The 24925-nt window shown below is 35.7% G+C and overlaps 1 protein-coding gene across 1 annotated transcript in view; it reads right to left on the bottom strand.

The window, feature by feature from the left end:
- Positions 1–24925, bottom strand: part of LOC107690776 (neurexin-3a-beta) — a 100146-nt gene that overhangs the window by 5199 nt on the left and 70022 nt on the right. The window contains exon 7 of the mRNA XM_016489195.1: positions 6389–6473. Within this exon, the coding sequence (XP_016344681.1) occupies positions 6389–6473 (85 nt within the window). The remainder of the gene's footprint in view (positions 1–6388; positions 6474–24925) is intronic.

Raw genomic sequence — 24925 nt, 5'->3', positions numbered from 1 at the left:
TCATTCCTCTGTGCCATACCTGACAACATTTGGGTACCAAAATACGGGAAAGGGGGGCGGAGTCAAAAGTAACAATTTTTATATTATATTATATTATTTTTATATTAATTTAAACAATTATTATCAAACAATTATATTCATTTAGTAACATAAATGTATCTTAGTGTAGGCTATATCTTTAGAGTTTTATAATTCATTATCTTCTTGTCGATCCACCAGTTCACATTTATAACTGCGTGTTTTATGCGTAAAAATAAGGGTCGTTTTTTGGCTTTGGTCTAAACAAAGCGCAGAAGGGCTTATTGAAAAAAATGCAAATTAATTCTCTGCCAGCAGGTGGCGCTTTTCACCAGGAATATAGCCGTTTCCCCCTGTAACCTCAGTAAACAAAGCAGCGCAGCACCTGACTTTGAAACTTGCAGCGCTCATATTTAATCAATTAAATAGCCTTTTGAAGTGTAAGCTATATCTCAATTTACATGTATATTTAGTTTTTTCACTGGAGCACCACCTGAGTCTTCTCCCATTTCTACCAGTGATCATTGTTTCCTTCCCACGGTACTACCTGCGCACATATCATTAGCGTCACTGGGCTGTAGGTTGCCAAGTTGAGGGGACAAATGGGTTGAAATTTGTATGCGTCGATTGTGTGAGAAAGATGCGTTTCATACAAGATCTGGCAACTTGACAACCTTGGAATTTGTTGTCGTGATTATTCATATGTTGAGGTTTGGCCCATACAAATTACGGGAGTTTTACGGAAGCGAATGTAGCAAACATATAAAATATGCCCAGTAGGATTTTTAAAAATTTTTATAGAAAGATTAAAAATACGGGAGCAATACGGGAAAATATTTAAACGGGATGATAGCGGGATAGAATGGTAAAATACGGGAGAATCCCGGGAAAAACGGGAGGGTTGACAGGTATGCTCTGTGCTGTTATGGTTATTGTTGTGGTGTGGACTCTATACTTTTAAAGTATCATTTTAACTTTTATCGTTCTTGGTGTGTGAACGGGCCTTTAATGCTCAAGGCTGTGACTGTTTTTAGTGCACCACCAGACTGACTTGTTTCAACTAACTACAACACACACATTCTGTTAATAATGCACATCTATGCATGAAATTGACTGACGGCACCTGACAAGAGTGTACATCTGTGCGGTAAGGTGCCCCGTTAGAATGCAAACACTGTAACGCATTGAGTATTATTTGCAAAGTGAGACTATTCAAAACTCTTCTAACACAAGAGGTGTATCTCAATGTCGGGTGTCTAGTGTGTTCTTATCTCTGGTTGCACTATGGATAGGTAATTAAACAGGAGCTCCAATGCTGAACGGCCACCTGCAGGCCTGTGATAAAAGCAACTCTCTCTCTCTTGGCACAGGATGGGGCCAAGCAATACTGGCTCTCTAATCTGGACCGTTCTTTCCTTTGTTCTACCGTTTTTTTATTCATTTCCTGCATTCCAACGGCATCTAATTGCTTTTGAGTCTAAAAAGACGCTCACCTCTGTCTAATCAGCATGACAAAACAAGCTACACGTATTCTTAAAAAGTAGATATCTGCTTGAATCAGGCTAATAACTAAAATCCAGCTCATTACATATGCATCTTTTGGAAATTTCTTAGTATTGTGTGAATCTAAAATCATGAGTGCAGCATATAATGCCATCTGGTGTTCGTATAAGGAAGAGAAATGAGTCCTACAAATGCAATTCAGAGACAGCATATTTCACATAGACTTCATAGGAGCCATATTTAGTTATGTCTCATTTTGATCTGTTTATTACAGAAAAAGATATTATATGGCTTCAGAAGTCTTGGAGTATAGTGTGGACCACTTTTAAGGAAAATATTTGTAATTTTGTGTTTAATACTGGTTTTAAACAACATGAAGGTGAGCAGAGAATGACAAAATGTTTCTTGGGTCATTCTTACTATGCAGTTAATGAACATGGGGCTTAATATTTTTGTGGAAACTGTGATACATTTTCTTCTAAATGATTCTTTGATGAATAGCAAGTTCAAAATAACAGCATTTAGAAATCTTTTGTAACATTATAAAATGTATTCACTGTGATATTTGCTGATTAAAAGTATTAATTTCTTAAAAAAAAAAACATAAATAAAATAAAATACTGACCCAAAACTTTTGAATGGCAATGCATGTTTAATTGTAATATAATGGATAGTTTTTTAAAATGGCAATCATATTAGTCAGGGTTAGTCATAACTTCCCCCCCCCCCCATAATGTCCCTTTAACTAACAAAATTACATTAATTCTATACTGATTGTGGTTTAATCTCACTTTAAAACATGAAAGATGATTAAAAAGTTTAAAAAGTTAAAACCCTCAAGCTGTAAGCAGTAACTCTCAATTCCTTCTCCGAGAAACGACTTTTATTTCCATTCTGTTGGGCATCCTGTTAATTTTCTCGAATTTGTTGAGCTTGACCATATTTCTGAAAGTCTGCCAAGCCCTTTAGTAGAAATTCTATTTTTTTTTATTACAAAAGTTACAGAACTCAAAAGGTACTGCTTTACAGAAATGACCCATCTCATTCTTCATTCATCTTTATCTGGTTTGAGCCAAGCTGACGTTTTAATGACAGAAAAATATCATGGGACTTTTCTTTTTTTTTAGCAGAAACAAACAAATTGCTATCACAGCAAAGCAAAACTGGAGCTTGTTTTTCATTTTAACAAAATTTTCGTTTTAATTAATTATCCGTAATTATTTCATCAAAAGCCTCAATATGAGACAGTGATAAGCCTGAACAAATCGCACTTGGAAAGATGTAGAACTTTGCTCTTTAGAACTGATTAGTATTACACTACACGCCAACACAAATCTGCAATGCAACTTTAATATTAATACATCGCACTGAACCATTCCTGCATATGCAAACTGTACCATAAACTATAAGAGTGAGAGATGCTTCTGTCAAACAGATAATTGAGTCTCTGGAGGCTTCTTGCCCTCAATTCCTAATTCATTTCACCTTTTGTCTTGTTCAAATGGAAATACTGTACTACCGAATCATTTAAACACTCTGAAAATGAGCCCCATTTAGTGAAGTGAAGTGAAGTGACGTGACATGTGGCCAAGTATGGTGACCCATACTCGGAATTAGTGCTCTGCATTTATCCCATCCTAAGTGCACACACACAGCAGTGAACACACACACACACACCGTGAACACACACCCGGAGCAGTGGGCAGCCATTTATGCTGCGGCGCCCGGGGAGCAGTTGGGGGTTCGGTGCCTTGCTCAAGGGCACCTCAGTCGTGGTATTGAAGGTGGGAGAGAGCGCTGTACATTCACTCCCCCCACCTACAATCCCTGCCGGTACGAGACTCAAACCCGCAACCTTTGGGTTATGAGTCCGACTCTCTAACCATTAGGCCACGACTTCCCCTAAAAGTGTTTCAGAATAAACAAAATGTGTGGGGTTTATTTACAACTTTCTAAAAAATACATCTGCAACTTTACATAACAGAAATATAACTTTTTTGGTTTGCATGCAAGCATGAACTTTAAAATAATGAGGTCTGTGTGCAGAGAAATAATTTGAGAATGATACAGCAGAACTGCTCTACGGAATAATTCGGAAGCGTATCATTAATCAGCAGAAGCCCTCCTATGGAATTCCAGATAGGGGATAAAGGGGAAAACCCAACAATTTTTACAAACAGAGAACAGAATCACGTGACAACACGTCAAGACAGACACGTTGATAGACAGGAACACGATTTGGTACAGGAAATGCAGCGGAGATCTTTGCAACCATAAGCTTGAGGTATGAGGCTTTGTTGAAACTGGCTCATACATACAGTACAGCACTCAGGTTAGTCTGATGGTGAGGAAATGCATGGAGATCAAAAAATGGCGCCATGCACTGAATAATGAGAGAATAGTCTGGAAAATGGCTCTGACTAGCAGCTACCATATTACATGCCACAAATGACTGCTTAAGAAAGCGTGACATTGAGAAGTGCACGGTTTGTGGCAATAAAACTCTTTCTATGCCATCTGCATTCAAAAACGACTTCATATGCAGACCGGCTCAGTCAGGTGAGGAGGAAGAGAGGGCGCCAAGGATCGTTCAAGGATGCTGGTCATTCTTAAAACACAACTTTCTTAAGATTACATCAATGCTTGAGCTCTAAAAACTCTTTGGATGGCAAGAAAAGATTTTGTTGCCTGTTATTCGCTTTGTTAATCAAAATGGCAATGTTCGAGGTCAAGCCCAGATGGAACAGATGCTTGAGAAAAATGGAGGAAAAATCGATTTCAACACCAAAATATCATGCGGAACAAGATGAGGCGAGATGACAGGAATGTTGCTTTTGGAAAGCTGGGAAATAACATCGACCACGAGCAAGCTCATGAAATTATGAGGACAAATCAAGGGGAAGTACCTCACGCATGCGGTACAGAACACACGCCGAATATGAGGACGCACCCCTGCAGCGGTTATGTCTCATGCAGCTTCACATCAACTGATGTAGAGGTTAGAATGGCATGAATTTCTGTGTAAACGTGACTGGATGATTGGGACCCTGCCAATAGCTTTCTTTATGAGTACATAAAGATTCCAGAAAGATGGATATTGTTCTCAAACCACTAAACTGATGAATGTCATTTGGAAGAAATTGGCATTGACATTTGAGAGAATTGCAGAGGGTCAGAACAGGCTAACAGAGCAGATCACTAGCCTGTCATGTCTGCATGAAAACTTAAACGTATGCATTTTCATCCAATGGAGCACAATAAACATGTTGCGCATTTCTGTGATGAAAGACAGCGTGCTCATTACAGGCCAATAGATAAAACTAACAGGCCATGAAATGGCTTTGGCCTCTGGAAATCATCTGATGGCACATTGTTCTTCTTGTTGTGCGCTGGTTCGCTTTTCCGACATGGAAAATGTATAATTGGGTGTTTGTTTAACTAGGGGCACATCTGGCTTTCTGGACTTTGTGGATAACACACTTTTTAAATACATTTAGTTAACTTGCAGTAATTTGTAACAAAGTTATATAATGATATTTCATATAACATAATGCAAATAAATAAATAAATAGCTAAATGAATAAATAACAACTTCTAAACATATATTTGGGTATAATATTTATTTCAATAAATGTAAATAATTTATGCAGATGTTTATTATTTAGATGTTTATGATTATTTTGCTACTTTGGGAAAACAATCAAATCTATTATAAAAGCATCTAAATAAATGATGAAAGTATGGTAAAAAGACTTGATGTGATACATTTTAACATGACCTTCATGTCACAGAAAAAAAGTTTAAATCTGTTCATTTTAATAAAAATCAACCCCTTGGATATAAAAGTGCCCAAAGTTGAAGAAACATGCAATTATTGTAAGTGGTAGGGTTTTACTCAAATGATAATGAGATTCATTTGACCTCTCTGGCTGGAATCATGATTTGCAAAGAAATACATTTTCAATTATCTATAACTGCAATCACAAAAGTAGCATATTTCGCAAAAGACATGACAGACTATTTTCTCAAAGGTACAATTACTTTAAAAAAAAGAAGAAGCCAATACCCAACTTCTCTCAAATCTCTCTCTTTCTCACTATCAATCTAATCACTGAATTGTATTTTTCATATTTGGGTTGGAAAATATTAGCAGAACAACTTGTTCACACTGAGGCAAAATGATATCGTTAAAAATAAGCATAACGACACAAAACAAAAATTGGTACACAGAAATTCGATGATATCTGTTCTCTATTACAACAAGTTAACTTAAATCAAGCCTCTTGAAATGAGGAAACAGAAAGGAATCGAAAAGACTGCTTCAACAGCAATTAATCTCATAGATATCACTCTACTATAAGGCTGAAAGCAAAGTTCAAGAGAAATTCAAAATGTATCATGTGCCAAAATGCAGTCCACTATCACATGGCAAAGAAACCTCAGTATGATACATTTTGAAGCATCAATGCAGAGAACATGTCACTTTTCTGTACTAATTTTGTACGTATGCTCTCATAATAGGCACTGGGGACAAAATTAGTAATCAGTGTGACCATGTTAACCACTTCGGAAAACCCCATGGCCAAGTGTAGCTCGTAATAAAAGTTTGAGGGGAATGATTTGACATCAGCTCTGATTCAAGGCTACTGAATAGACTAAGCATTATAAATCCATGCCTATTTCTGTTTTGTTTAGAATATTTCTTAAGATATCCTACTATATTCATGTCTCTATATTGGTGTACATGGGTTGGATTGGAAAGGAAGTTACACTTTTTCTATCCATGGGGGGAGGCGATGCTTTGAGGATCTGATCCTCAGTTGCAAATGAAAGGCCGCCACATAGAGGCAAGCAAAATTCAACTGACCTAGCCCACCTGCATGTCCTTCGCACTCGGCAAAGTCCTCGTCGTCACTGGAGCATTCGGCCGAAGAGACCATGTCATCCGTGGTCTATAATACGGTGAAACACACAAACAGGACAATAGAAAAACAAAAGAGAGACTTGAATGCATTAGATTGCACCACCATAATGTAAAAGAACCTATTTAAATAAAGTTTCTAATATATTGTATAGGTCCAGATGCATTTTTCTGCACTGATTTTGACGTAAAAATTTGTGGTGTGCACGAGTAAAAACAATTTAAGTTAAGAATTAAAAAAATGTAAAAATAATAAGTAAATATTTTTGTAACACTATTTTATTGGTCAAACATTATGAAGATAAAATATGGACAGTAATTTCCATTTCAACAACCTAAACAAATTAACAAAAAATAGTAAACACACACACACACACACACACACACACACACACACACACACACACACACACAGGTTTGTTTTTATGGTTTATGGGGACTCTCCATAGGCGTAATGGTTTTTATACTGTTCAAACCGTATTTTCTATTGCCCTACAACTACACAAAACACACAAACAAACACACACACACACACACACACACACACACACACACACACACACACACATTTTCCATGCTTTATGGGGACGTTTGATAGACATAATGATTTTTATACTGTTTAAACTGTATATTCTATCCCTAACTCTAACCCTAAACCTACCCCTCACAGAAAACTTTCTGTATTTTTAGATAAAAAAAAATTATAATAAATAAAAAAAAAACTTCCTTTAGTATGATTTATAAGCTGTTTTGCTCATAGGGACCAAAAAATGTCTCCATTAGGTTAAAACTTAGGTATTACTATACTTGTGGGGACAATTGTTCCCCAAAATGTAGCCAATAACACACACACACACACACACACACACACACACACACACTTAATTGTGTCTATATACATTAATTAAATGTATAAAAAATATCATAAAACACTTTCCACATGGACCAAATTATACAAAGTTGGTTTTTCAAGAAATAAGTAAATATTGAAATAAGTAAATTAATAAATAATACATGGATTTAGAACAAGATGAGGTTGGAAAAATAACAGGATTTTCATTTTTGGGAGAACTATTCCCTCTGAATGGAGCTGAGAGTACCACACTCTTATTAGCAGCTGAAAGCATAATCAAATTAGCCACAATATATAATAAATGAATATGCAATGAGTCTGAGATTTAGGGAATTTTATAAATGACAGAAGTTTCCGAGGAGCTCTGCAGGAACAGATTTCATGTAAGCCTGCTCGTGAGTCAGTGTCATTATTTCCCCGTCAATAAACATTAATTCACCGGTGACAGACAGTGAATGAGTTTGCTGAGCTCATCTTGGGTGTTAATTCCAAACTTTTATTTTGAAAAACTGCTCACGTCAAACATTTATACGAGTCACCTCCATCTTGCCCTTTCGAGAGTCTGCATGGATTTCCCATCACTGTATATGAGAGGAGAGCACCAAACACACAGCGGCACTCTGAGATTATCTGTGTGTCTCCAACGTCTCCCGCTCTGATTTATCCCCAGCGCTCTCCCTTACTCATGCCAACCGCCGTGTGAGCTCGTTTTTCACACCCTCTGCTTGGCATGTCTTTATTAGGAGCAGATTAGAATGTGTGGCCAAATAAGTACTGTTGTAGACCAGGTTTATGAAATTTTAAATAACACCGCAATGGAGCAATGGAAAGCGCTCTCCTACGTGAAAGCGCAGGGTCATAAATATGATTGGGTTTGATGGAATAATAAAATGTTTTCCCTCCAGACTTTGCTGGGGGGGCGGGGAGCTTCTTCTTTTTTTCTCCCAGTTTTGGTATGAAAATGGTGCAAAAATCCATTCGAATGCACATCAGGCTGGGCAGAGGTGGCGCTTCACACTGGCGGAGTGTGGAATATCGCTCTATGTGAATATAAAATTATTCATTGAATTTATATTTAGTGTGGCAAACAACTCATCTTCGTGACTGAAAGAGGAGGAGGATATCACAGATGCAGAAAGCAATGAGAAACGTAATTGACTGATTGCGGAGAAAATGTGAAATTATTTCAGGTTTCTCCCTTGAATGACAGCATTTAATCTTATAAACCGCTCCGAACAGAACCCACGGTTGATATTCGGTATGAAAACATTACTGACACAATAGCCGCCTTGAATATGTATGTCTATGAATACACGCAGACTAATGCACAGGTACAGATCCTGGAATCAGTTAGAAGCATTGAATATCTCAGAAGTCACTCTCCATATCCTCTTTCACAATAACACGAGCTCAGCGTTGATACAGGCCGAGAATGCAGTGGAGAGCTGCTGCATTATGCCATTTTATACTCCTATATTGATACTTCTGTTGGGAAGGAGAAAATGGCCTAATCCACATATTAACAATGTGAGAATGTGTTTCGGTGGAATATAAGCCTTTAACGTTCATCTGTGCTGAAGAGTCTAATCTTTTTCCCTCCCTCTCTCACGCCCCGTCTGACAGTGACGGGAACTTAATATTGAACTCCTGGAAGATTAGCTTGTTTCTTCACTCTTCTCAAAGCCGAGAGTGTAATGCTTCATGGTGTCTGACAGATAAGCAAATCCGGTTAAATCCATTCAATTTATTTTCAGTCTTAATACATTATTTAAAGAACAATGTATTTTGGACAAATAAAAAAATGTAGAATTATCTGTTTATTGATTTTTTTTTAACATCATTCAATAAAGTTTACTTGGAGTCTGTTGCCACTAAATAATTTGCAGCAAAATGTGACCAACAGCCACGATTATAATTTCAACAACAAACTTTGGCACCTGAACTGAATAGGTTCTTAACAATTTATAATTACTAATTAACAACTTTAAATTACGATACAAATCATTGCAAAGCGACTTTACAGAAAATGAAGTTTCTATAATATTTAGTGGTAGCTTATCAGTGGTGACTGTCAGTTTATGTACATATGGCAGAAATGTACGGAAAAATCAATTAAAGACGTAATCAAACAGATGATGAACACTATTAACAGCAATTATTATATGATGCAGTCAAACTTATAGCAAAGTCTGGTAGTTCTGTTTTTTATTTTGGGCATTGAATTATTAGCTTCTGAGAATCAGGATTATTATAGCTAACTAAAAGTAAAACTAACACTAAAACCATAGAACACATTTCCGTAAATGAAATGAAATAAATGTTTATTGAAATAAAAAATAAAAAACTTTTCTGCAAAACTGCAACATTTCTCATTTTCATTTAGTTTAAATTGTACTAAAATATATACACTTTAAAAACAAACAACAAAAACTAATAAAATAGACAAAAAAAAATCTGAAAATATATTTGTGACCCTGGCGCACAAGATCAGTCTTAAGTCACACGTATATATAATTGTAGCAATAGCCAACAATACATTGTATGGGCCAAAATTATAATTTTTTCTTTTATGCCAAAAATCATTAGGATATTAAGTAAAGATCATGTTCATTGAAGATATTTTGTAAATTTCCTACCGTAAATATATAAAAACTTAATGTTTGATTAGTAATATGCATTGCTAAGAACTTAATTTGGACAAGTTTAAATGCGATTTTCTCAATATTTTGTTTTCCCTCAGCCCTCAGATTCCAGATTTTCAAATAGTTGTATCTCGGCCAAATATTGTCCTATCCTAACAACATCAATGGAACGTTTATTTATTCAAATTTCAGATGATGTATAAATCTCAATTTCAAAAAATTAACCCTTATGACTGGTTTTGTGGTCCAGGGTCACATATAAAAAAAATCTCATTCAAAATATTAACAAAAACTATAATAGTATCTCGTATACTAAAATAACACTGCTGAGAGTGAAGAGACGTTTAGAAACCAAATGTGTCTATTTTGCATATTGTGGGAAATATGCAGAATATTAATAATTTGATTGTTTAATTTTGCAGCTTAAATTATTCTGGATCCTGAAAACAAACCAGTTGAAACGACTGATTTAGTAAACACCACATTGATTTTGACTCGCAAATGAAAATGAGAATGAGAGGGACATAAGTTTAGTATGCTTCACTGTTGTGTACCTGGAAATAGTGCACCTGTGTCACATCTTCATAATGCATATTTTCTTAAGTTTTATATCCACTGAAAACTTGTGGAAAGACATTCCAGTTTTATCGATTGAACGATCAACTTCCACGTACGCAACAGTACGACATATTGAATGGACTCTCTCACAGCCTCACTTCTGTTCACGTCAGATTAAATATGGTGTCTGCTCTAACTAAAGTCTATGGCTTGCTTACACTTCATATTGAATAATAGCTGACTACATAGCTGTACAGGATGAGAACTACATAGCGTTAGATGACAGGGCCCTTTGGACCTGTTATTCATCTGGCCTGGTGAAATGAGCAGCTCTGCTGTGTATTAAGTTTTAGTGAGCTGTCTGCTGGCCTGCCGAAGCAAAGAGTGAAATCTGATTATTCTACCTTGACAGGTAAAGGTCATTATGGACAGGCTTGTATTTTCACCCTTGAGCTTCAATAATAGTCTGTGAATTCACAGAAATCAGAGTGGACTGACTGCAGCTATGAGCAAAAAGAGCATGTTTGTGCAAAATAAAAGTCAGGGAAAATGAACATAATGTTAACAAATCTGAAAATGACTGAAATTTGAAAATGCATATAAAGTAAGTAAATTGTAAGTATAAACAATTTGTTGTTAATGTAAGTTAAAAAGGTAAATACACGTAAAACAGAGGCATTTTCACTAGTTTTCTCAGCATTTTGGACACCATTGTACAGTATATATACAATAGATACATTTAAAGTTGTCACTGTATATAGAGATTTCCCCTTCCTTTCTCCAACCAGGTATAAAAAGAGAGCTTAAAGCTCTGCGGTCCTGAACCTTTGATTGTTGTGGACAACAGCACTTCTGAGATAAACTCATCGTGACTGTTACCAAAGACTGGACTCCATCAAAAGCTGGCTAGTCTGCAAGAATAAAAAAAAAAGCCCTAGATTGTTACAATTCCATTTAAAGTGATGTGAAATAGCTGTTCACACAGTAAGTGGCTTGAAATCAGACTGTAAAATTAAGAGAAAGACACTGATGGGAGTAACATTATTGCAACTCTTTCTGAATTCTCAAATTTCAATCTAAACAATCTAAAGTATAGTAATATAAAATATTAAATCAAATTTTTATTTTCATATTTTTCATATTTTCAATTTCACTTTATGGTTCTTACAGTTTATGAATCTAAAATATAATATAATATAATATAATATAAAATTCAAAATGTATTTTTTATAATTAATTTTTAATAACAGCAGTTGGGCACAGTCATTCTATAAAATTGTGCAAAGTGGAATTTCCTCATTTTAACACTACAAATTTATTATAAAGGGTCAAAACTTTGATGCTATTGCCAACTAAAACTATAACATGGTTTTCATTAAATGAAATAATTCAAATATAAACACTATATGAAAATCTTACACTTCAACAAAAATTCTGAAGTGTTGCCAGGTTTAATTTGAAGTACTAAACTAATTACTTAAACTAAAACATATATACAATATATTAAAGCTAAATTAGCGTGCAGCTTAAAGGGACAGAAAAGTTCCTGTAATTGAAGAATCACTGATATATAGCAGTATAAAAGAATGGTTCTGGCAAATGTGGCATGGCTTGGCAACTTCCAGTCCACTTCCTACACAAAGCCAGCAGTCTGATTACGTTCTTTGCCTACTTATGGCAGAAAACCCTTGCAGCTGCAGGGCGAGATGGTATTTTGGGCCTGTGACATTGTGGATGCTGGTTAGCATTCAGCTCTTTGCCTCGAAGCCTGCTCTGCCTATGCAAATCTGCTTAATCAATGCAGGATATTTACCATGGCTCTGCTCAAAGATAACTGACAGCCTGGGTCAGCCGTTCCAGTGTCCTGCTGGGTACAGAAAGCAGGAGGGAACTACGGAGTGACAGAGCAGAAGAGGCCAGCATCTCAATTAAGCTGAATTTGGTTATTCCGGAAACCCTAAGGATGTTTATGAAAAAAGAAAGCTATGGTCTTTTCGGAGATGTGATTACACAGGGTCTAGTCAAAGCCTTCTAATATCAAAAATGCTCTGCATCAAAAGACAAACGGAGCATAAACGAATGTGGAAATAATTTGAAAAGCTGAAGAGAAGAGTTGGTCTAAATGCTCGCTGTCGCACACTGATGCAGACAACAAAGCTAACATCTCTATCGCTCGTGTGCGTGTAATATTTCAATTGAAGTGAATGAAAAAAGTGTCCTTGAAAAATGTGGCTTAGCCGCTCTACATATTTACTATAAATAGGTGGAGCTATTGACAGACGTGTTGGGTGAAGACTTGATAGGAAGAGCTGATATCACATTATGTGGCTGTATAGCAAATTCAGCTGCGTGGAAGAATAAACGGATTCAACAGTCACCACTGACAGTAAGGACACTAAAATTGGCTTCTCTTGCCATTTGCATCTCAAAATACAGCAAAAATGTGACCACTTAAATTTAAGCCGCTGGTTTTGAATTCAATGAAAAATGCTATAAAAATGGATTTAAACAACCATGTTTTTCTCATATTTAGCAAAATGACACAAGCAAGCTTTGAGGAGAAACTTTTTAAGAGCTAAAAGGGGTCACACGCCAAATTCATTGCACTTTTCTTCACCTTAAATTACTGTGCTGACAGTCTTGCATAAATTAGTGACTTAATACGAAGCATTTCTTGTACATTTCTGAGGTGTAAAAGCTTAATAGTCTCGGTGCTTGATGAAAAGCTTCACACATTTAGTGCTGCTGACCCGTAGACCCCACAAATGACTTATTTCTATTGATTCATTTTGTTCATTTGGCTTGTCTCGCAGGGTGATTCAATTGAGGTCAGAGAGCAGCTTGTGAACAATACAGGACATTTCATTAATAACACTGAAATAAGCGCAGTGTGAGCACAAGAACAGACTTAAATACATTAATGCTGAAAGCCTATTATCAAGTCATGTGAAGCCCAGTTTCTCTTTATCTTCACTCAGTGTTCAACAGTTAAAAACTATTATCAGATAGTTAAATGCTGAAAAATTTCAGCTGATTGTTCCACCCTTTTTTTTGGATCGAGGAGGCCGTATTTACAAAATCTAAAAGTAAAAAGTAAAACAAAGTCGAAATTCACATAGCACGGGATCAGCGCATCCTCTGCCAAAAGTCTGTGCATGTAAATCCTGTAGATATAGGAGCAAGCATGTGATTTACGCTCCAAACAGAAGCCAGATCATTTATTTCACAGGAGCCCCTCAGTCCTAATCGATTATATAGCAGCAAGGAAAGTGCTGATGCTGGAATAATCTTTGAGATTAAGGAAGTTCCTCCTGTCATGTTTTTATGCCTCTTTTTGATTGAAGACGTTGGTATGGTCAACATGTTTGATGCCGAGATTTAGCAGGAATCACTAGGAACCGAGCTAACTCTGATGTCACAATCAGTTAAAACAAAAGTATTCTGAAGTAAAAAGTAATTCTGATGTCGTAATCAGTGGGAAAATAGCTATTTCTTATGTCATAATTCCTGGGAACAGAATTATGACATCATAAGCAGTGGAAAAAGAACTAATTTTGATGTCACAATCAGTAAAAAAGACATTCTCATGTCATAATCATTGGGAACAGAACTAATTATAGTGCCATAATCATTGGGAAAAACCTAATTCTGATGTCATAATCAGTGAAAACAAAAGTATTCTGAAGTTAAAAGACATTCTCATGTCATAAGTGGAAAATGGCTATTTGTGATGTCACAGTCAGAGGGAAAAATACTAATTATAATGTAATAGTTTTTGGGAAAAGAACTAATTTTGATGTCACAATCAGTGAAAAAAACATTCTGATGTCATAATCAGTGAGAAAAGACATTCTGATGTCATAATCACTTGGAACAGAATTAATAATTCTATAAAAATAAAAATTAAGTAATTAATTTGCCATAATCAGTAGAAAAATAACTAATTATGAGCCATAATCAGTGAGGAAAGACATTCTGATGTCACAATCAGTGGGAAATTAATTAATGATGTCATAATCAATGGGAAAAGAACTAGTGATGTCATAATGAATGGAAACAATGAATTAATTTCTAACTAATTTCATAATGCGTAAAAACACAGCTAATTCTGGTGAAACATTGCAAAGAAAGTCTAAGGGCCCTATCATACACCCGTCGCAATGTGGCGCAAGACGCGGCGCAAGTATTTTTGCTAGTTTCAGCCCAACGCAGTTCTCATTTTCCCATCCTGCGCCGCATTGTTTAAATAGCAAATGCATTTGCGCCCATGGGCGTGCTGGTCTAAAAAAGAGGTGTGTTCAGGCGCATTGTTGGCGCATTGCTATTTTGATGAACTGAAAATAGACTGCGCCATAGACCAACTCAAACCTTGTCTGAAGTCTGGCGCAACATTTTTTCTTTGTTATTTAAAGAGCGTGTTAGTAATATGCGCCTATAGGCGGGTGCACAACGCGCGTACACTTTGCTTATTACTCACACAGGGACACGCAGCAGCGCACAAACATTTTTAAAAATGAAAAATTACATTCCGCCATGTAAATAGCGAACCCACCATGGTGCAAGCGCACCTGGCTTTTAAAGGTGATGGGAGATGAGACTCTGATTGGTTTATTGCACGTTCTGCCTAAAAAACACACATTACTCATTAAGTAAGAATATAGGGACAACCCATTTAGACCATGCGCCCGGGTGCGCCGACCATTTTCCCATTGTTAAATTAGCAAAAGTGGGTTCGGACACGCCCTGATTGTACCTGCGCCGTGCGCTTTAGACCATGTGCTTAGATCGTTAAAATAGGGCCCTAATTGTTTCGTTTTAACAACATTTGAATACTGATATATATACAGTGCGATCACAGCTCTCATGTTAAAGCGTACAGGTAGCACTTTGGTGGCTAATTGAATGGATGAGACAGTCTGATTTAGCTAACCAAACAGGTCTAATTAAATGAACTTTCCAATTAAATAATTTACAGCAGTAGGGTAGAGCAGAACAGTGAATCAGAAATAGCTTGTGTGGCAGCATATATTCTTTCCAAATCACACCCTTGATTTGCTCGTGGGAGGTGAGGAGTTTTTCACCTACACGGGAAATACTGTAAACGTCTGTCATTATAGCTTGACTAAAATATGTCCTGCTCTAAAAAGGTTTGCAAACAAACATGTCTAGAGAAACAAAGCATTTTATGTAGCAGAATGGGTTTAAAAATGAAATGATCTGAAGAAGAGCCGTGTCACGTCAAGAGGTTTTAGAAGTTTAGGTAAGCTGAATCGTGGGAAATACTTGTGCGATTTACATTTCAAATAAAATATGAACATAAATGAGAAGAAATCATTATGGTTGATTTAAAAAAAGACATGGCTAATCTTTAGCCAAATCATTTATAATGTTTTATACATTAGCATTTCATCACCAAACATGCTATACACTACCATTTCAAAGTTTGGGATCAGTAAGAATTTATTTATTTATTTAAACATTGATAACTATAAAAAAAAATTCTTAAGCAGCAATCAGCATATATTTCTGAAGGATCATGTGACACTGAAGACTACAGTAACGATGCTGAAAATTCAGCTTCAGGAATAAATTACATTTTTAAATTGATTAAACAGTTCTTTTATATTGTAATAATATTTCACAGTATTACTGGACTTTTTTTTTAATGGGGCGATCTGAAATAGATCTGAAATGCCACACAATCGTGTGATTCAAAGTGCTCCAGCCATGCCTGCATTTCAAACATCTTCAAGAGGTGATCAGCAGTAATTAAGATAAAATCTCCACTTATTATGCAATTAAAATAAAATAAAATATCTAGCTAGTCGCTTTAGTCACCTTAACCCTAAATGATTCCATGTAGCTTCAAAAAAGGAGGCAGACAAAATCAGACATTAAAACAAAAGTTTGCTGACTCTGGTCCTCAGATAATTATCTCCTTTCATCCCTCCTGTGGGTTTCTCTGGCCTTGATGCTATCATGTCTATCTCCACTTTGGCAGTACAAGGAGTGAACAGCTTGTATTACAAACTGAATCAATAAGAAGGGAGAAGATCAGGTTCAGAATGATTCAGAGAGTTCCACCTCTCTGATGACAACCATTTGACATCTTATCGCACATCGTGTTTTCTCCAAGAAAAAGGCCTGAGTGATAACAGAGGCATATCTATATGATGAAAGGACATCGAAGGCTTAGCACAGAGAAAAAAACAAGGGATCTTCTACTGAAAGAATACAATATTTCAGCAATGTATTCATTTGAAAGCTCTTTGATATGAATATGATATGATCAAGATATGATCTGATAAATAAATATGTAAATGCTATTACTTTGATATAAATATATAAAATGTAACATCAACTATTATATAACTAATATATCATACTACAATAATCTTATATAAATCTTATATAAAAATATTCAAAATATTTTCATATGAAATAACAAAATTCTATTATTATTATTATTTGGTGTATTGTTTATCAGGTGTAAGCAAAAGTACATTTTCAAGATGGTATTTATCTGTTTCATTCCTTTCATTTTTTTTTTAAACAGATATAATCAAATAAATAAATAAATAAATATGTAAATGCTATTACTTTGATATGAACAGATAAAATGTAACATCAACTATATACAGAAAAAAATTGGTGTAGGATATACTTTGGAATTATTTGTACAATTTCCCTAGCAATTTGAGTGAAAACTACACTGAATTAAACACTGAATTATACATTAAATTTTGAAGTAGAAAAACTGAAATAGTATTTTCTTGTAAAACATACTACAATAATCTTAAATACAACTTTGAAAAATCTTTGAACTTTGAAAGAAAAAAAAAAAACTTGGCAGGTGTGGCAAAATGTTAGTTTTAGGCCCTGCCTAAACACAATATTTTGTGTTCAAGTACATTTAAAGGTATTATTCAGACATTATTTTAACATTCAGAATATTTTAAAGATTTATTCTTGTGGCTGGATGAATGTGTAAATGCCTCCTTCACTGAAGTACATCTTTCTTTGGCGCTCTTAATTTCTCTCTTTGTATCTCACCTGGCTATTGACTTTCTAAGCTCTCTTTGCTCACCACCTCTTTGCACTAGAATGGCCTGCAGCAAGGACTCACTCCAGAGCACTTCATTTTGTTTTGTACTCTTGACTCTTTTTTGTGCTGCACGGCAAACTATAATCGTCACGAGCTTACGCTGAAGCTTTCAAACAGCCACCGTTCATCTTCCTGTTTACACGGGAACGGTCCTGTGCCTTATCTTTAATCACTTTCTGGCTGAGGAGGGCAAGGTCGCATGGGACCTTATGACAAACTATCTCCCTGAGCACTCCTTTTTGTGTCCTCGCTAAAATTAGAAAGCAATACGCAGTTTGTTTCAATTATAGATTCAAATCTAAAGTGACGTCTTTTATTATGCCGTGCCTGTTTAATTTGAAGAGGGGATGGAAATGGTCTTGGGAGATAGAGAGGTGCGTGTGGTAATGTCTGGATGATAGAGGCAGAAGACAGAGCAATGGCACAGGAACACTGAGTTCAGACGGCATGTACAAGTCTGATTTCATTAACCAGATACCTTAATATCAGAATATGAGGAATCTGTCCTCATGATAAGACATTTAAAAAAAATATATTAATAGTAATAAATTTTTTTACAGCACCTTCCATGCATAAAATGTGCTTTGGAGAACATATAAATAGAGAGAAAAAGAAAGAAAAAAAGAAAAGAAAGTATAAAATCCAGATATAATTATTATTTTTTAAATATTTGAAACATATTCAAAATATTTTCATATGTAATCAAAATAACAAAATATTTACACTATTAATTTAAATTATGCATAATAATAATAATAATAATAATAATTACTACTATTATTATTATTATTAATTAATTAATTATTTATCAGGTGTAAGCAAAGTACATTTTCAAAATGAAAATTGTGTTGCTATTTATCGGTTTCATTAATTTCTTTAAAAATATAATAAAAAAACCTTAGATTTAATCAAATTAATAACTAAATATGTAAACACTAATACTTCAAATTATATATACAAATTAATAATAATTATTATTTTAATTCATTCATAAGTAATTATGATTAATTACAAATTTATCCAATGTATAAAAAAAAAGTAGATTATCAAAATTAAAACGAGATAGGTATTTATCTACTTCATCCATTTCACTAAAAATATATTTAAAAAATGTAATCAAATTAACAACAAAATATTTAAATGCTATTACTTTAAATTATGTATAATAATAATAATAATAATAATAATTACTACTACTACAAATAATAATAATAATAATAATAATTATTATTATTTTCAAAATTATTGTTTATTAGAAATTATTTACTATACAAAGTATATTTTCAAAATGAAAATGGTATGGGTATTTATTTATTTGTTTCATCCATTTCAATAAAAATATTTTTTATTAAATGTAATCAAATTAATAACTAAATATTACAATACTATTACTTTAAATTAATAATAATAATAATAATAATATTATTACTATTTTCAAAATTATTATTTATTAGAAAAAATACAAAGTAGATTTTCAAAATGAAAATGGTATTGGTATTTATCAGTTTCATTCATTTTATTATTTCTCTTAAAATGTTAGTTTTTTTATTAAAACTTCATTGTATTAAAGTACTGCAATGATTGTGTACATCTATGAAAAGTGCTGCAAAAAGTGCTTCAAAACATTTCTGACCAAATCACTTCTGTGATTGGTGCAGTAAAGAGGAGAATCTTTGTTGAGATGCAGCCTAAATGCCACAGCTATTGTTATGCAAACTTGTCCGTTCCCAGTAGCGTCCCTTTTTTGTTACTTTTATTTGGTATCATGCCTCAAGAGGAAATAAATTGGAGTAAAGTGAAACTTGATTCACATTTCAATACACTACCGTGGCCAGGAGATTGGACTCGCATCATATACCCAAGGAGTGCCTTGATACGGCTCCCATAGCTTTGGCCCTTTTAACTACGGCTGCCGCGCATTTCAATAAATCAAGGCCGCCGTCCCTTAGGGATAGCGACGTCTGCCCACGCGTAATATCCTGATCCCACGTGGCTCGTCAGCACCTTCTGAAACGTATCAGTCCTCTGCACCACAGCCGTCTGTCGGCCGCCTCCAACCTCCATATAATTGGATTCTAAACACAACTCTGGAGAAATATTAGTCTTTATTGTGGTAGTGCAGCAACTCCCGTTGCTGACAGTATTTTTTCTGTCTCAGTGGATCGTGCAGTTAACCCCTGAACTGTCTGCCAGCTCTCATGCAGAAGAAAGTGTACAACTTTTAGTTTATGCTAGACGTACTGTACCTTAGCACTTAGTTTTTGTGTTTTCTAAACGCAGACTGTTATGCATACACGGTGAAAGTCAGCATATGCATTTTTGTTTAAACTTTTTCCATTTCAATGGAAGCTAAATTCTGTTCGGTTACGCAATAAATAGAAGCCGCAGTCCAAAACTGCTAAGCCTCGGTTAACTCTACACTTCATTCATGAGGAAGCAATTAATATGCAAAAATATCCATTAGTTGTTCCCATTGTGGACAATTACGAGGGTTCCAGTGCGGCGGCTTAATTAAATCCACAAAAAATCATGTTGTTTCCGTGAGGTACATCACAACGTTGCAGTAATTTGTTTGTTTCTCGACATATCCTCCCAGTAACAACACAGCAAGAGATGCTAGCTGCTGTGCACAGCAGATGCATGGTGACAGATAACAATCCCTGGAATTGGCCACATACGTGTCTTACATAGATTCAGTGTTTTACAACTTAAAAACAGGAGCGTAAATACTTACAGGGCCGGATTTATGCATAGGCATTCTAGGCACGTGCCTATGTTCGCTCGTCCAGTGGGGACCAAACACAATGAAGAGATATACTATTTTTGTTATACTATGGGCTATCTACAACAGTAAAAGAACCAAAATCTCAGAAGACATTGAGCAAATAAATATAACAAACAATAGGGTAAAAAATGACAAACTATTTCCATGTCTTCCACCTTTTGTATGTAGGCTACGGAAATCACTCTTTCATTCTCCCAGTCTCTCTCACAGACGCACACACAGTACAGACACGCACTCGCGCACAAACGCGGAGACGTGAACAGAAACTTCTTGTTAGCGCTGCCCCGCGAATTTATCAATAAAATAGTTTCGCAGCTGAAAAGCTACATGACATTTCTCAGTAGCGAGGTTCTTGAAGCAGTTTAACTTAAAGATTCGCTATTAGTAGACGCTGCTGCTGAACACTGCTGAGAGACACACAGACACAGGTATTCACATGCGCTTAATCTCTGTCTCTCTTTCACTCTCTCTCTCTCTCTAATTACCGCATTAGACTGCATTAATAACTGCATTAGCCTGCATATCAATGGCTCAAGCCTCCGTTATTAGCTCTAAAATGACGTTTTGGAATTTGCAAAGGAAGGTTTGGGATGAGGTGCGTAAAAAATTAGTTCAACACATGAGATTTCAGGACGGAACATGTCAAATGTCTTGAAACAAATCATCTGAACAATGTCTTGATGTGTGGTTGTGACTCCAGGCCGTTAAAATTATTAGAGAATGAATGCACTCCCGAAGTGGTTATTATGTGGCCACGTCGCCACGCCTATTAATGGAATGGTCTTTCTCAGTTCTCAAACAAATGTGGCCAAGTGTAAATGGAAACGTTTTAACAAATCAGACAGATATCCGATCAGCGAAAACGCATGAAATGACCAGGTGTAAACAGGCCCATTAAGAACTACATTAGATTTTTATTGACTGAACGCAAGCGCTTATTGCGATAGAAAATACTGTAATGGTTTCCACTGATTAAGAAATATTTTTGTTTGCTTGGGTGGAAATATTAGCCCTAACATATTAATAGGGAAGGGGGGCCCAAAATTTTGTTTTGCCTATGTCACGAAAAGAGGTATATCCGGGCCTGAATACTTATCAAGACCAGCCGTCTGCATTCGCTGCACTAAATAAGAATTTGCGCATTCAGTGGTGATTAATCTCTAAATCACATTAAACAGTCTTTTAAATCGTTAAATTGCATTAGAGGGATAGTTCACATCAAAATAAAAATCTTGTCATAATTTACTTACATTCATGTTGTTCCAAACCTGTATGACTCTTTCTTTCAATAAATGTTGACTGGAGCACCATAAAATATAATTCAAATATTATAAAAGTAGTCTGTATGACTCATGGGATTAGACCAAGACCTATAAAGCCATAAAATGGTTTGTCTGACAAACAAACTGATATTTAAACCATATTTCACTGATAATTTTCACCTTCAGTGGGCTTTTAACCCCTGAAACCGTATCACTGAGCCAGCGAGTTGAACTTGAAAACCGGATCAGTAACAAATGATTCACACTGGTTTTGTAAACTGGACTAACCGATCCATTGAAAATAAATGAATCAAAAGAATGATTTGTTCACAAATCAGATATCACCACTGTACCTTTTATATTATTTGAGTGAAAAAGACTCACATTTTAGCCTGTTCTTCACAGAAAGCATTCAATTGAATTAAAATATACATAGCACCATAAAAGAGCTTTTTTTGTCATTTGTGAGCTTAATAGCACCAGTCCTAATTCATTTTCATGACATTGAAAAGAGTATTCAGGGCATTTTTCAAAGAAATTATTCTTGTGTGTTCCACACAAGAAAGAAAGTCATTGAAGCTAGGAGCTAGAGAATTTCTTTAAAAGATTAAAATAGCAAGTCCATTTTAAAAATAGCTTCAAATGCATCTGATGTGTCCTATTCAGTCGCTTAATCATTAACCTTTACAAGATCTTTACAACAGGTACATCATGAAGTCCTGTCTTACTCCATTATTCTCTTACACAGTTAAGCTGAAACATTAATAAAATCAACACTACCGTAATATGCATTATACATCCTAATGCCCAGCGCATTAAATCATTCTGTCTGTGATCCTGTTTAAAGCAAATAGAGCACTTATGACACATGGCTGAAAGTGGACTAATTCGAAGAGAAAATCCTTTGCTGTGTCTCACTAAGGGTTTGATCCCCTCTGGCACACGGTTCTTTAATGCACTACATTTCAGCAGTGCGGCAAAGGAAAATGATTTGATGATTTTGGGATGGAACGACCATAAACGCCCAAAATCCCTCCTATTAGAGGCCAAAGGACATATGAGACCAAATGTAGTCCCTCAGCTTTCCTCAGACATGAAATGAAATCGCTGCCCTGAAATACATATCATCATCCCACCCCTCTGATATGAAAATGTGTGCAGCTCAATTAACCTACCTTACATCAATGATTCAGACGCCCAGGGGAAAACACACCCCTCATGTGTGAGGTTTACCATCAATCCAGCCTGGCGAATAATCTCAGATTCATTAATGAAATAAAGATAGACCTTGAGGTAAAGAAAAAGTCAATTTTACAAACTTCTTCCACGTTAAATCTGACTACCGCCTAGCTAGGGATTCTTCTGAACATTATCAGATATTAAATTCCCTAATTTTCTTTCCTCCTTTTTAAAAAAAAACCAGACGTTTTGGGCTTCTAATTTTATAAAGCTAACGGTCTCATCATGCTGCGTAGTTCTTCTGTCAGCATAAGCCAAGAAATCATATTTAGCTACATCTTTTCTGTTTCTGCACCTTTCCTAACCATGGTTAAAACAAGAAAAATCCTTCCTTGTGATCTGTCTCTCATGACTTCTCTTCCAGACGGATTTCTTTGAAGAACAGCAGAGCGTACTTAAGCAAACCTCGAAAGAGTTCTACGCTGAAATCCGCACAAGCCTGGCTTCTTTATGTCTCCACAGCCCTGGTCTTAATTAAGCCAAATAAACCGTGCAGACCTTGTTCCAGATCGACGCAAATGCAAATGGCTTAAAAATAGATCTTTCGTCCCAACACAATACATACAGGGGATTGCAGTTTACAATTATATTCCTTCCCCAACTGTAACAGACCACTTGTTTACTGATCCTGTTTGCACAAATTAAGATGAGAAGGCAAACATGACCAGCATCCTGTTGACCTACTAGATTGATCGGAATTAATGAGAATCCTCCTGCCAATTCCACTCAAATACCTACAATCCTCCATTCATCCTCATGATTGTGTGCGAGGCCTGTATTCGCTCTTAATTCTCATTTCAAACTCATCACTCGACATCTTACCGCCAATTTTCTATTAATATAAAAAAACATTTAGATGATTTGTTATTGGCCGGATGATGTTTTTAGCTATTTTGTCATCGCAGTGACAAAGGAAAATGAAAATGTCAAAAAAATTAAACGGAAAACGCTATTCATTCCAACGTCAGCCTTAACAGAGTAATAGTGACTAAAATGAACGCCTGAATCTAAAGATGGACCAATAAGCATGGGACGAGGATTTGAAAAATTAATACATAAATAAACACGTTAGAAACAACTGTGGGTGTATTATTATCTATTTCCAAAAGCTTAATTCCAGTCAAGTGACGCCAACAAAATGACTCACTCTAATACCATCACACGTCTTTCACCCATTCGTACGCAATATGTGACTGTGACTGGTTCATTAGATCAGATAAGAATCTATGGCTGTGTTTTCTCGAACATCTATTAGCCTCATAAACCAAACAAGACCAACAGCAGTGCTGTTTTCTAGAGTGTGTCACAGAGAATTGTTTTATTCTCAAGCGTGGCTCTGCTCCAGGCAGACGCATGCTCTCTCGTTACCGCAGCGTTTGCATGCGTTTTGCCTGTTTGTGCTCAGATTGTAATGCGGTCTGATGCTTCGCTGAGCATCTACGGTTTCCAGCTAAAGTCAGACATGGTCAACTTCAGCTTTAATGCAAGTGGAAATTTCCATCTCCGTGGTTCGCTGTGCACTGGGATGCCACGTTTAGCACTGTTAGATATGCTGACATCCTGCCAATAACGCCAAAAATATTAGATCGAGTCTCCATGTCAAGAATATTAGATCCAACCCCAGACAACACCGGAAAATATCCCCTTTTGTGCTGGTACCCAAAACCCATCAACAGAATTTTGTCTGGTACCCAAAATAAGTGTTTTAGTACATTTCGTCTTGTATCAACAGTCTTCTATCAGCCCAAAATGAAGATAGAGGACACCAGGGAAGAGCAGAAATCAGAAACAAAGGTTGAATGAGCAGAGAATAATATTAGTTCTGTCAGGACCACTATCGTCAAAATAATTGACACTTAGCATACAGTTTGGATTGGTGGTATGGTTCTGTTCTGGGTAAATGCTGGGTAAAAAGCAGCAATAACCCCCTTAAGGTAAACAGAACAGAACTAAAATGTAGCATCATTACTGTTATCATTAATGTTCTTAATGACATTTTAGTGTAACAACATTATTCAAGATAAAAGGAGTCTGTTTCA

This window comes from Sinocyclocheilus anshuiensis, unplaced genomic scaffold (assembly GCF_001515605.1).
Source record: "Sinocyclocheilus anshuiensis isolate Anshui unplaced genomic scaffold, SAMN03320099.WGS_v1.1 scaffold3606, whole genome shotgun sequence".
Classification (NCBI taxonomy): Eukaryota; Metazoa; Chordata; class Actinopteri; order Cypriniformes; family Cyprinidae; genus Sinocyclocheilus; species Sinocyclocheilus anshuiensis.
Note: the sequence above shows the minus strand (reverse complement) of the source record. Positions and strands in the feature narration are given on the sequence as shown.